The following is a 14,744-nucleotide window of genomic DNA, read 5'->3' on the forward strand; positions in this document are numbered from 1 at the left end:
TATTTTAGCAGTTACAGCACCAGGGCTACATAGATGAGGACAAAGAGAGAAAGAGAAAAGAAATAATAGTCTCACAAGAAGAAGTTTCTGCTTATACCCTTAAAAGTCTGGGTTTGGCTAGTGCAGATTGTTGAAACAAAGCCGACTCATCTCTGCAGTGTACATTGTGCAGGTTAACAGACAGTGACTCAAAATACATTTGTACTACTCACATGGGCATAGCTTAGAAAGAAAAGCTGATTGTGTGTGAACTCAAGGCCTGGCAGTAAAGGTTCCTCTTCTCCTCCCCTCTTTTCTGCAATCCATCTCCTGTATGCCTGGTACAAAAACCAAACCAAACAAACAAAAGAAACAAAAAACCCAAACAACAACAAAAAACAACTTAGTGCCTTTCAGTGACTTGGAACCTAATCACATCCTTTTTCTTTTTTTTAATTAATACTATGTTTTAGATATCTTTCATCTGCTTACCCTGAAAGCCTCTCGCAAACCTCCATTATCTGCAATGTTTTCTGCCAAAGTTCTCTTGCCTTTCACCTGGCAAAATGAAAGAACATCAGTCATTTAACTAGTTTCTGAACTTCCTTCTTGATCAAATTCAAGAAACAGGGGAAAAAAATAAAATAAAGCAAGAATTACCTCAGCCAATTTCAACCATTATATCACTACTAAAGAAAACTGGGTTTCAAATGTGAAAACTGTCAGTAAACAATTCTCCATGATGGGTTATCCTGGCTCTGGTCCTAGATCTCTAGGACAAAATGTAGTAGAAAAAACACGCTCAAGAAACTAGTCCCTGATCTTTGATTTGAACATCAATAATTTTCCCCTGAAGACTGTTTTTGTCTGGTTACATGTGACATCCATTAGCCCCTTTCTTAGACTTTTATCTAAAAAGTTATATTTGTTTTTCTACAAAACTCTTTATGTACTGCTGGGATGCTAAAATATTTTTAAAGTCATAACCTAAGAAGGCATAACTAAAAATAACTGTTGGAGACAGAATTGAAATTGATAGTATATCCAGTGCTCTATAATTAGGTGCAAAGGAGATCCACATTGCTTTTCACTGGTATTGATTCCAAGAGCAATAACAACAAAAATACATTGCAAGAAGCAGTGCTATCTAAACTTCCTGAAAAAGCCAGTCTCCTGGTATTACTAAGTGCAGTATCGTTACAAAGAAATCCTCATTTCTGCAAGTGCAGTGTTACCTCTGATCACCCAGCCTACTAGGGTCTTCGTGTTAACAAACTGTATTTGTAATTAAGCAGTTTTACTCTCTGATATGCCCTGAACAAGAAAGGTAACTGAGCACAGTTTTGAGCAGAGCTCTGGAGGTCAACGCTGTCCTGCAAATCCTCTGATGACAGGGTCTCCCATGCTGCAGGAACAAGTATGGGGGTAGGTGCCAGCCCCCACCTTAGTTTCAGGATGATAAAGGGAAAATTAGGGAGAAGAAGTAAAAAGACCTAGAGAACACCCAGGTATGTGTGCATGGCCCTACCACTCAGTGCAGACAAGCACCCAGATTGGACTCAAGGCATCTTGCTTGATGCCTTGGGTCCAGTGTTACACCCAAGGGTGTACCAAAGCAGAAATGGGAGCATAAAGAGCACCCCTTTCCTGCCAGCCATCCCTGACCTCAGGAGGATGGGGATGGAGGTGGGAGAGAGGCTTTTAGGAGAAAAAGTGCTGGGACAACAGAGAACATACACACACAGCAGCTGCCTTATTTTCCTGGTCTACCTACCCACACATTTTTCTTGCAGTGGGCTTGTGAAGTAGACTGATTTAGAGCATAAGATGAGAGTAACCTAGCAGTGGCACTTGGGCCACAGGTCATTTTAGTAGGTGGAAGAAGTCTTTCTGCTGATCTCAGGCAGCTCTGGGTCAGGTATCTGAGACTACTGTGTGCAGACAGTTCGTGACTGGGCTCAGGGACGACAAAAAGCCCTTTATGTGATCGGATGACTTTATGTGATTACTGCACTCTGAAGCTATTTCTATACCCACTTTTTCTTTCATTATGCTTCTTTTCTGAAGGCAATTTTATTGCAAATGAGATGAGAAAGAAGAGTAAATAGGTTTCTTGAACCATGTAAAATATTCATGCAGGGGTAAAAAAATCTGCAGAATGTACAAATATTGATGTAAATGACAAGCAGAAAAAAACTCTTTGCATGCATTGCTCTTCATACAGAAGCTATAAAATATGGAAGAAAAAATAACAAGAATCTTCTTCTATCATGTTAAAAGTGCTTTAGGTTATCCCATAGACGTAAGAGGGGAAAGCCTCACAGATGACAAGGCTGTGGGTAACAGGATCCCTCTAGCAATCTCATCCACAGACTTCAAAAGCAATAGCTACACTGGAAGGGAAATTCAGATCTAACCCACCTCAAAAGAGACTGTAGAAGGTGAAGGGGGTGGTCAAGCCAAAGGCAGGAGCATGGGAAGGCCTCAGTCACGTCCTTGGGGAAGGTTTTAATGACCTTCTTTAAATGGTACTTTTGTATTGATAGTTTTTGTCCTACAGATATTCAGGAATGAGCCTGAGATCTTTTATTTATAAATTAGCTTATATAAAGTGTGTCAAGTCTGAGTTGTTGGACTTCGGACTGGACTACAATATGGCCTTGTTAACTCTGAAACTAATACAAACAGCCTGGACAAAGTGTTGAAATTATTGCTAAGCATTCATTGTGACCTTTCTATTCTTAAAAGACAAAGAAATAATTGTATTTCTGATTCTGAAATGTAATTAGAGGTGGTAGAACAGAGTAGGGGGTGGGTATGTGTTTCTCCTGAAAATTAATATTAAAAATACGTCCCAGCCAACATTACTGGAATTTTAGCTACTGATTTCTGATGTCTGGGATCTATCATTCATTTTGGACACTTACATGATGTGCACATTTTCAGAGAAGCCCATAGGTCTGATAGACAATGAAACAGAAACCATTCCCTTGAACTTTCTTTCTCAGTCCTTTTCTGTGAGCTACTACTATCATACTCCCTTCATTTGAGATACCAATTAGGTCTGCACGCACACATGGAAGAAATAGCAAGAGCTGAATCTGAAATAAAGTAGGGTTTATGCGTTCATTTTAGAGCTGTAATAAATAACAGGTGGAATTGCTAAAGGAATCTATAAAACTAGCTATGATATTATTCTTTTTCAAAAACAATCACTGCTCAGTTTTCATTATGGACCTCATCTTCAGAAGACATTTAACATGCTCACAGCAATTAGACCAACCCTGTTGAGTGGCTTCATCTTCTTTTTCTGATTCCAATACAGCGTGATGGGGAGAAATGGTTTAACCCTGTCACCAGGACGTGGGTAGCACTATTTGACTGGACTAATCAAATCTGACAGACAATTTTTATCACAATTATTCGCTTCAAAAAATGATTTGTTATGAGAAATGAAGTCGGTAGCCTAATATCCCAATATGTTGTGATTTAGAAAAAGATGACTTAAAGAATCCAAAAACTCCTAATGCACCCCTGCTTTCAATCACTGGTATTCTACATACATGTAAGCCAGCTCTCTTCCAGTAGTAGTTGCTGTATTGATCAATCATGCATTTTGTTTTCTCTTTAAATTTCTCTTCAGAGTCAGTTGTCCACCAAGGGTCTAAATTTCCATTTTTGTCATATTTCCGACCTTAAAAAAAAAAAAAAATAAATAAAATGCTGTTGTTGTAGAGAGCCCAATACTTTTCCAGTTTTGGAAACTGTCACCATCACAGAAATGAGAGGTGAATATACTCGTGTGTATAAAAAATGGATAAGATCAGTGAGCAAAATCTTGATCCCACTCAAGTCAGTGGTGAAATGTTGGCATTCTATTTATTGTCATAATTTCCATTTTCAGAAAAACATAGCAGTGACTAATGAGTTCTATTGTACATTTTATAATTACAGAATGTAAGAGGCGTATGAGCCTTCTTGTAAGTATAATTGTGAGTATTTTTCATCCTCAGCCCACAGGTCTTTGATTCTGCAAACCTGATGATAATTAATTAATTATTAATTAATTATATGCTTGACCAGCAAAAAAAAAATCAATTTCATGAAAACTTCTGAAGTTTCAATTTTTGCCTTGGAATAAAACTAGAATATTTGCACCCTATTCGTGGAAGCAATGAGAATACATACATCCCATTGCCCAGGCTGATGGTTACAGCCATGGTTTGTGGATGAGTCAATCTCAGATCCCCTGCTCCATTTTATCTGTAAGAAAGTGTCTAATCTCCAGCATATCTCCAGCCAGTCAGAAAGGAACCTAAGATTTGGTTCCCTAAGCAGACCACTATCTCTGGCCAAGTCTCTTACCTTTCAAATATAGAAATATATACATCTTTAGGGAATTTGTCATCTTGAACAAGATAACACACAGAGGGGTGGAAAGAAAAAGGAAATAAAAAGATCAAAGAGAACATTTTCAGTACTCGGTATGCCTACTGTCTGCTCCCTGTCTTTCTTCCCTGCAGTCATAACAAAGACTCGAATCACAGAGCAAGGTTACATACACATGGGCAGCTAAACTTGCCCTGAAAAAAGTCCTAACATGTCTTGTGCCTACCTTTCCGCAACAAAATACTACAGAAGACCTGATTGCCAGAACTTTAGAAACGCTGGGTCAGCACTGAAGACTAAGTGCAGGCCTTTCACATCACACTGCAGGATGGCCAATCAGCCGGCCCTCACATTGTGCAATATTCTCTGTAGCATGGGCTCTTAACCTTGCCAAATGAAGGTCAAATGAAGTTCAAATGAAGGTCAGTACCAGAAGACAAGTTTATCAAATCAAACTATCCATTCAAATGCATGGATACACTTGCTACACCATAACTAGTATGACATGGAAGTGGTTGGGCAGGTGGGAGTTTGTGAAGAAACATTTTTCCATTCTGTAGTGTTTGCTTAAGCAAAATGTTGCAGAGCAGTGCCAATAGGACACAAGGTATTCCTTTTATTTTTTAAAAAGTATTCAAAGTAATGCAACGTAAGCAACCTAACTTTAATTGGGCAGTGAGCTATAAGCTTGCCTTCCTTAAACTCTTTATATTTTCAGTGGAAAGAGGTTTCTCTAGATAGTGAGTCAGACGCTCAGAATTGCTCCCTGGAGGAGTAGGTTCATGTTTCTCTCTCTCTCCCCCTCCCTCTCTCAGGAGCCCTGTTTTAAAAAGTACTTTACTGAGATAGCCAGAGTTAGATGGTGGCAATGCCCCATTACACCCAGTTTTCCAGACAGTTGGTTTGACATTTTCAGAGTGTTTCTTCTTTTTTAATATTTTGCAATACATTTTCCATTCCACTTTTGTTTCTGTGCTGTATTTCAGTATTTGTACATAAATGCATTTTGAGAAAAGTCTCATTGCCCTACTCACTCCCCCCAGCCAGGACCTTCTGAATCTATTGTTGATTTAATTTCCACTCAAAATAAACAGAATGTGTCAAACTTGTGGCGTGCCTTATCAGAGAAAATCTGGTTCCGACAAGCAAGAATGTATGCAAATAAATAAAAAAATACAACTTGAGATGTTTGTTACATAATTCAGCATTGTTTAGAGTCAAAACAATTAAAAAGCTATAGCTTTTTTATATACAATCACTCTAATCTGTCAATTTGGAAAAAAAAAGTTATCAACATAAGCACAAATACTCACCATTGCTATCAAATCCATGAGTAAACTCATGGCCAACAATTACTCCTATGGCACCGTAGCTTAATGACCTGTAACACAAAGAAGTGGTTTCCTCAGAAAGTGTCCACATGCATTAATACTAAAGGGCAGAAGACATCAGAGAAGATCATTATTTACTTAAACAGGGGAAGAAATGGGACTAAAAATCATTCCTGCACAATTTTGACTTAAAATTTTCGAAAGCCTGAATGTTAAACCCTTACTTGTTTAAAAACAACCTTTAATGTAATACTTTGAAAAACATTGTGATGGTTCACTCTTCTAATCAAATCTCTTACTAGCATCAAATGAGCTCCAAGATGTCTCCTTCAGCTGACTGCATTGTGTGTATTCTAAATGAGAACAGGACAAAGTTATAGGTGAAATTATTCTCTTAGCATCATCATGAGTCAAAAACAGATCAAAGGCTGCAATGTGTTTCTGTAATGCCACTTCCAATCATTCTGCACTGGCATGCACAAATAGACGACAATGACTGACTCTAGTTTGTAAACCATTAAACAGTTCTCCCTTATTTTTTTAAAAAAGAGGTTAGACGATTTCTTTGCACCTGCCCAGGAATGGGACATGATCTATAGTCAGATATAATGCACCACGGAAACAGAATAGAAAGAAATATTTTGTATTTTTGATTTGCAATTATTTATATTTTCCTTATTATATAAAAAAACCCCATGCATCTGGGAGAAATAGGGATGAAAGAGCTGAAGGTTTGGGGCTTTTTTTATATCAAATGCAGTGGATATCGCAGGAGGAATGTGATCTATTAAATGCATCACTTTTTTTGTTAAGTTGTTCTTTGTGATTTTAATTATTTCAGTTGTTGAGACGTCATATTTCAAAGTAGCTCATAGTATTTCTAACACATTGTATTGAAATAGGAGAAAGGCAGACGGTTTTGATGTGATATGTTATTACTGGACCTAATGATCCATTGCACACTAATTGCTCATCTCAGTCATGCCCAAAAAGTATTATATCATTCAATTCCCATGCTCCCATGACAATTCTTCTCTTTGATTTTTTCTTTCCTGAAAGGTAATTCACATGTGATATAATCTTCCCTACTTTTCTTCATTTGGTAGGGGGTTTTTGTGTTTTGGTTTTTGTTTGTTGTGTTTGGGGTTTTCTGTTGGTTTCTTTGTGTGTTTGTTTGGTTTTTTGGTTGCTAGGTTGGTTGGTTGGTTTTGGTTTTGTTTTTTTTTTTTTTTTTCCCAAGTACTATTGCAAACCTTTGCTAAAAGATGCTAGTTACCACTATACATTTCAGCAATGGAAATACCATCCTTTTGTGTGACAAATTTGTAATTTTGTGTAGCACACAGTGATAATTATCCATACTAAAGGTACTATATTACACTTGTTTTCCATATCTGAAGTGATTGTACAGCATCTTTTGCAGCTAGAGAAGTATACAAAGAATGGCCTAAAACATGTAGGGGTCAAGAAGAACCAAAAGGCCGTATTACTAAATACATCTTATTTTTCCTCTAAGGTTCTTGGTCACCGTGAGTTGCAGGGACAAACAACAGACTGGTGCCTCATCAGTCCTGGAGCTTCCCCCAGCTCCAAAAGATGGGCTGAGTATTGGGGTAAATTTTGGCCTTTGTTGCTGTGAACCCCCTTCAGCATTTTGTCCAGCTCAACAACATTTTTGCCAGAAATGCTCCCAGCTCTGTTCATCCTTTTCACTCCTGGAGCACAGCTGGACAGAGATGGAGGGGATATGGTGCAGCTCAACAGGTACCATATTACAGGGGAAATTTTCTGGGGTCCAGGGAGGTTCAGAGGACTGTAAGGAAGCTACTGACTCAAGCAGCTTGAAGTTTCTATTTCAATATATCTGGCATTGAAGACCTGTAACTATGACACATGGCATTTGAATAGTGTTCTATTTAATGTCCTGAGATGTAAAGTCAAAACTTAGCTTGCCTTTATGCAAATAGATGCAGCTGTTTTATAGTGGTTATGCTGGAATTGGACACTAAAACTCCACTAAATGTTAAATATTTGCTAAATCAGTTTTCGAGCAAATGCTGATGACTTCTTGATGATTTTTCTGTTCCAGTGCCATGTACTGTTTCTTATAAGCAGATAGAAAACAGAGCCAGAATATTTCAAGGACAAAAGCAATCTGTTGTCTGATACAAAACAGTTACATTTGTTTACTAAATTTCATTTTGAGATGTACTCAAGAAAAACCAATTTAAGTGAAGGTAACCTTTAAACAAGAGAAATGAGCAAAGTGTAATTCTTTGAAAGAACCACAATTTTATCGCTATGGAAGAAGGTCAGGGTACAGAGAAATCTCTTCAGAAAGCAAAGCTGGAAACAGGTCTGCAATAACTGCACCAGAAAATAAGCTCACCTTAACAAGAAAGGACTTTCTTCTCTCCCCAATTAACCACTTAGAAAGTCACCTGGCTCATAACAATTCTCTTCAAATGCAAATTCATTTGTTCCTAAATTGAATGTGTCTCTCTATATATATTGTCAAATTTCCTGTTTACAAGGACACATACAGATTGGAATATGGCAATCTCAAAATGTTTTAATTTTTTTCTTTTTTTTAACAAAGATTTATTAAGGATATGTTTCACCAGTAACTGGCTTTCTATAACTGCAGAATAGCTTTCAGGAACTGCTGTCAGAAACTTTTCATGGTCTTATCTTGTCCTAAAATAGAAAGTCATTGAACTGCACAAATGCAGTGATTTTTCAAAATTAAATATATGTGACCTATAATTACTCTTCCTCAGCTACAATAGTGCATGAGGCTGCTCAGGCAATCACTTATGCACTCAAAGGCATTCTCATGTACCTCAAAAGGCACAGGCAAGGGCCCACTGTTAATCTTAGATATTAGCAGAAAGAGAACAATAAACTGATAATAAATGGCTTCTCAGGGTATTCACTTCTGTTCAGGAAGTGTTAGGTACCTGATTTACAATTCCTTTTAATACCTGCCGTGTGCGCACTGCTGCATCTTCATGCTGTAGCATTGAAACACTTCCACTCAGGTGCACTTAATTAGCAATTCCTCTGAGAAATCAGTCATCAGTTTAAGGTAACAGCAACAGATACAGATCCCAAGGGTAAGAAAAGTAATCACACAAAGCAGCAGTTTTCAAAGTCTGGTTTTTCAATAATACAAGCAGGATGCAGTAGGGGAGAACACACAGCCTAAAGGCCAAGCTTTCCCCACAGAAGGACAACACAATAATTCCTGTGTGCTACCTGTAGGTCGTCAGCAGTGTAGCCTTCTTCTCTATGCCCTCTTCTCTGTCGATATGTATTTCCAATACCTTTTCCTGTTATTCCTCATTTCTGGGTGTAAGTAGTTCCTTGGTGCTTTACTTACCTAGGATACTCTGTTCCCCAAAAGAAAGGCTTTTGTAGTTCTCCTGCTGGGAATCCTGCAACAGCAAAAACAGTAATAGTGAGGTCCCTAGTTCAATACAGCTGAATACCAGGCACAAGGCTCCAGGATTTGGATTTTATAACCTTTTCTGTTAAGTTTCAGAAGGTTTTGCTATAGGAGCTTTCCCTCAGGTGGTAGTTTCAGAATGAGGTAGAGAGGATCTTTAGAAAGAAGCAGAGATTCTCCCTCCTTCAGGAACATGATGGCAACAAGAAGCTGCACTGCAAGAACTTTATTTTCTTCTGTGTTTACATGCATATCTGTCTATAGAAATGCATGTGCTCCTGTAAATAAACACCAAGTGTTTCCTGTGAAAAAGAACTATTGGATTGCCCTCAGATGTTAACAGAGAATATATAGGCAAAATGCAAAAAGAATGAGGAAACTTAGCTCAGTGAGGCTTCAGTGCAGCAAGAGACATACGGAAGTGACCAAATGTAAGCCTAACTCCACAGTGTCTATGAAAATCAAAGGTAATTGAACACACACACTTAGGTAAAAGAGAGCTATAGACTATTAAGGCTGTAGAATCAGTCTAGCTACAGGCATTTCTTGGCTGCTTCTGGTAGACTAACTAGTTGCTAAAAAGCTATCAGTGGAGACATTCTAGTGAGTGATGATCTACTGATGTTGCACATAGGAATGGAAATTGTTCCTCAAAGTCACAAGTCTATTTCTAATTCCTGAATGACATTTCAGTGCCATGATTCTGAAGACAGCGGAGTAGATCATGTTAACAGCTAACAAACTGCTAAATAAAACAGACAAGGTCAAAGTTTTGAATGCTGGAGAAAAGTGCAATCCTTCCAGACTCAAATGTGGAATTTGATGTCTCACGCTATGAATTCCCACGTAAAGTGTGGGCATACACCTACTTTGAAGGTTACCTCTCATGGACATCAACTTGTCAATGAGGAACCAGTTTCCACAGGTGATTCACTTGCTTTCCCGGGAATCTCTGCTTCAGCTTGTGGGTCTCTCTTCATGAAATCACCTGGCCACTCAGATTGAAACAAAAACTGCATTTCCTTGATTCTGACCCTTTTCAGTATTTTGTTGACAGATAGAACAGGAATTTCTTTGTACCTGAGACAAGTCATCAAGCAAGACTTTTGTCTTTTCCTTACAAAGTCTCTAAAGGCAATATGCTGAGTGTAATTCATGTCAAATGATTTGGCAAGTGGCATGTCCTCCTGGCCTGCCTCACTGCTTTTTTCTGCTGCTCCTCCCTGGCTGCCTTGACTACCTGTTTGCAACTAGCTTACAAAACGTGATGGGTGTGTGTGTGTGTGTGTGTTGTTCTTTTCTTCTTCTTCTCTAGATGTTGGTTTGTTTTTTGTTATCATTTGTTTTTCTAGTGCTGCAAAACACAATTGTACCAATGTCAAGGACAAAGTTTTCCTGATCTAACTCTCTTTGCTTCCCAGGACACACAAAAGTGTATTTACTATGTATGCTTTTATATATCTCACAGAAATGGCACACTCATGCAACCTGATGAAAATTGCCTGCTAGTACTACTAAGTTACGAGTTGGTGTTAAGAGCTGGAACTCTAGTCTGAACTACATTGCCTGATTCCTTCCAAATATTGAACCTCAAGAAATGTTTTTGGACATGCCAGAGACCATTTAATGAAGGAACATTAGGGTACACAAACCCTGAATTATTCTCTTCCTTTTACAGCAGATGAGAGGAACTGTTGCCAAAATGAACAAATGAGTCCATACTGAAGATGATATGAACCAAGGCAGTACAGTCACCCCACAAATTCCATTTAGGGATCACACAGTCCTCTGTGCCTTGCACCACACCAAGGGGCTGTCAAGATCTCATCAGGAGATGCAATTATTTTGTCCAGATATAGACTTAAGTAGTGAGTTTGCACCTGTCTGTGGGCCATGTAGAGGTAATATACATTATCTGCAGTGAACTAGGTGCACACCTTCACTTAGACTCATCCATTTAAGAAATATAATCTGAAGGTGTCTTCATAGGATGTTTTTGAGACACCATCAGACATGAGTTAAGCCATGAGATAAAGTTTTCCCTGAGCAAGTCATGTGAATGAACTGGAAGAAGTTTCAATCCTGAATCCACACAACACTTTGATAATTATTATACTCAAAGTCAGAATCCATTTTAGTTAAGACATACCTGAGCATAGAGCTTCTTGAAGGAGTGGTTTCTGTTTCTGGGCAGCTGTGTGAAACACCTTTGTAGTTTGATTGCACTAAAGGAAGCTTAGGAAGTATTTGCAGGCCAGAGCAGACTCAGAAGCCAGTAGAATGTAATACACACTTAAGATAAACTTGGGGAACTGGAATGTACTACCCACACAGGATTTTTTTTCTTCTTCTTCTTTTTTAATAAAAAATAATTGTCTAGTTTTGAAAGTGATTTTTGGTCAGGTAGTAAAGCAAAGGTGTCCTGTTCTCCAGAGTTTAGAAACACTAAATGAAGGAGGGTGCTTGTCCACTACTGCAACACTACAAGGAACAGATTCAGAGTTAGCAACATAGGGCATCCCTCTATGTGCAATGTCTCCCTCAGGCAAGCATCAACCAGATCGTCCTTGGAAGGAGAAACGATAACAACGTCGTAGACCTAGAATCTCCTTGAAATTGTAGCAGGAGATAAATCAACTGACAGTTTCTTATTTTATTCTGTTTTGAATCCCTCAATTTAGGCAATTCCCTTGTGAAGTCCATTTCTTGCTTGCTTGGCATATTGTACCTAAAAGAATTAATAACAAAATTCAGAGTGGTAGGCTGTAGAAGCTATAAATACTAATGGGATTATTTATATGCCACTGGAGTTCAAGCAAGCAAAGCATTGATCTGGAGGAGTAAGTCGTCCAGACTTCAGAGAGCTTCACATCTTAAGGAATGAAAATGTACTTCAAGCTAACACTTCACCATAAATCTAGCCTGTAGTGCATCTTTTCATACTTTCTGCCTCTACACAACCCCAGAAGAGTGATATGGGCTGAAAGGCTCTCTTTCCATACACTATCTTGGTAGTGCAGGTTTGGAGTCTATACTCAAGGCCATTACTCAGCAACAGCACACAGAAAGAAAACTGTGTTGTCTTATTACAAACCCCAACACAAACCTGTCTGTCATATGTAGGACCTGGACTTGCAGAATTTGGCTTGCCTACCTTCTTACAACCTACCTACTTTTGGACCAATGTCATAGAACTGCAGCATCATTCTTAGGTAGGCACTGGTTGCAAGCCACAAGAGCACTAGAAATCTGTGGACAGTTGAGTTCAAGCTGTCACAGAATAGCGCTGATACCCCACATCCATGCATCTTACAGGTGGCAAAATGGGACAGCCAGGCTAGATCATCCTCCAGATGGACTTCATGCCATTGATCACAACACTTTAGAGCCCAACAGTTATGATCACAGCCCTTTAAACCCAGCAATTCAAACAGTTTTCAGTCCACCTGACTATCCAATTGTCTAACCCATTCATGAGCAGTTTGTATGTGAGAATGTTATGTGAGACAGTGCTGAAAGTCTTGCTAAAGTCAAGGTGAATCACATTCATGGCTCTTCCCTTATCCACTGAGCTAGTCAGGGAAACTTTTTCCAGGATTTACTCCATCATGTACACAGGGACTGAGTACACATGTACACATGTGAGGCTGACCAGCCTGTAGTTCCCTGGATCTTCCTTGTTGAAGACAGGAGTGACATTTGCTTTCTTCCAATCCTCAGGAACCTCCTCCAACCACCAAAACCTTTCAAAGGTAATCAAGAATGGCCTCACAATGGCATCAGCCAGCTCCTTCACCACTCATAGGTGCTCCAGACTTGCCTTCTGGTCTCAAGGGCCCAGAATTCCTGAAAGCCAGTCCTACCAGTAAAGACCGAGGCAACAAAGTCTGTGAGTACTTTGGTCTTTCCCATGTCATTTGTTACCAGTTCATTTGATTCCATTCAGCATTAGACCACATCTTCCCTAGAATTCCTTCTGATGCTGCTACACTTGCAGAAACATCTATTGGTGTCCTTCACAACCTTCACCAGATTCATCTCCAGGTAGGCTTCAGCTTTCCTAACTCCTGTGTCTGGATGCTTGAACAGGAATTCTTTGCTGAACTTTCCTCTTACTCATCTTACTGTTCTGGAATATGGGGGCATTTCAAGCAGTAGAGTACATCTGGCTTACTTCAAATGTTTCACTCTAAATTTATGCTGATCTTGAAGCTCTGACAGCACTCTACCTGCACAGGACTACTTTTAACTTAATTGAAGGCTTCTAGCTTCCTTCTACCCATTATTCCAATTTTTAGCCTCTCTCCACAGCAAGGTGCTATAAAGCTTTTTAGAATGTATTTCAAATTTGAAACAATTTTTTTCCTCACTTTTGGAAGTAAAGTGGCTTTACTTCCATTAATGAATCCATTTACCAGCTAATACCTATATGGTGTTATTATACACACTTTGCAGATGAACGCTCTGAGACTCAGTGTAATATTTTTACTTCACTGAGGAGACACAAGCAATCACATTTCATCTGATAGTTCACTGAAACAACGCAGACTAATAATGGATGAAGCAAACTAAAAACACATGAGGTGACTCACCAAATCATAAGGAAGTGTGTAGTTCAAATCTAGATATGAATTCAAAGTCTATAGTTCAATTATGTTATTCAGTCATATTGCATGATATTTTTAACTAAGCGAGACAAGATCAAGTAAAGCCTTATTCCAAGTCAGTGCATTTACAATTTTCAATTATTGGCCATTTTGTTTAAAGCAACTTCTGAAGTGAATCCACTATATAAACAGTGGATATGGGAGACAGCTGTGTTAAATTGTGTGATACACAGGGTACTCTGCCAATTGCTGTACTGGCAATTCTCAGATGTGTTTAAAAGCTGGTTTTCAAGTGTCATTGAATGAATTCAGATGGAGAGTTTTAAAGGAATAAGATATAAGCAGAAGACTAACTGCTGGTCAGTAAACAAAGGATATTGAATTCACATAAGGAGTTAAACATGAAGATGACTACAGTGCTGGTTAGTTATCTGAAAACAGCACAAAGGGCAAGGTACATTTGTTTAAAATGTTTCCACATACTTCTGTGTGGACAACTGAGATGACTTTACGTGTCCTGTTTGGGCTCTAGCTACCAGCCTTGATGGGCAAGGGTCTTCTGCAAGTTCTCTCTCAAATACACTAGAAATGAGGAAACATATTGGATGCTGTAGAGTATCTCAGACTGCTTTGAGCAACTATATGTAGGTGATTAGGATCAAACTCTCTGCCATAACAGGGACCTTCATCATGGACTTAATTTCAAGAGGATAGAAAACATGAATTGTGTAAGGACACAATATAAACTGTGTAAGGCACAGTAACTGTTCTACGCTATGCATGAATACAAAGCATAACATTCTGAGGAGTAGTGAATAAATTCATTAAAAGATAAAGAGAACTGACGGTCTTAAAGCAGAGGACTCAGCAGCCTCAGGTTCACTTTCAGTTTCTGCTTCACCTGACAGGAAGTACTTTGCTGCTCATGAGCAAGAGTGAACCTGGCATTTCCTAAACTCAGTGGGGACCATGAGGAGAAGCACAAGATGG

The 14,744-nt window shown here is 38.8% G+C and overlaps 1 protein-coding gene across 4 annotated transcripts in view; it reads right to left on the bottom strand.

Moving 5' to 3' along the window:
* PHEX (phosphate regulating endopeptidase X-linked) overlaps positions 1–14,744 on the bottom strand; it is a 125,979-nt gene that overhangs the window by 10,258 nt on the left and 100,977 nt on the right. For 2 of the 4 annotated variants that reach the window (XM_005503727.3, XM_065071368.1), the window contains 5 exons: positions 9,082–9,136; positions 5,682–5,749; positions 3,543–3,673; positions 472–537; positions 213–317 (listed from right to left, as the gene is read on the bottom strand). In XM_005503727.3, the coding sequence (XP_005503784.1) occupies positions 213–317; positions 472–537; positions 3,543–3,673; positions 5,682–5,749; positions 9,082–9,136 (425 nt within the window). Of the gene's footprint in view, positions 1–207; positions 318–471; positions 538–3,542; positions 3,674–5,681; positions 5,750–9,081; positions 9,137–14,744 lie in introns of those variants that run through there. The other 2 variants (XM_065071386.1, XM_065071383.1) reach the window with 1 other exon arrangement.

The sequence above is a fragment of the Columba livia genome, chromosome 1 (assembly GCF_036013475.1).
Source record: "Columba livia isolate bColLiv1 breed racing homer chromosome 1, bColLiv1.pat.W.v2, whole genome shotgun sequence".
Taxonomy (NCBI): domain Eukaryota; kingdom Metazoa; phylum Chordata; class Aves; order Columbiformes; family Columbidae; genus Columba; species Columba livia.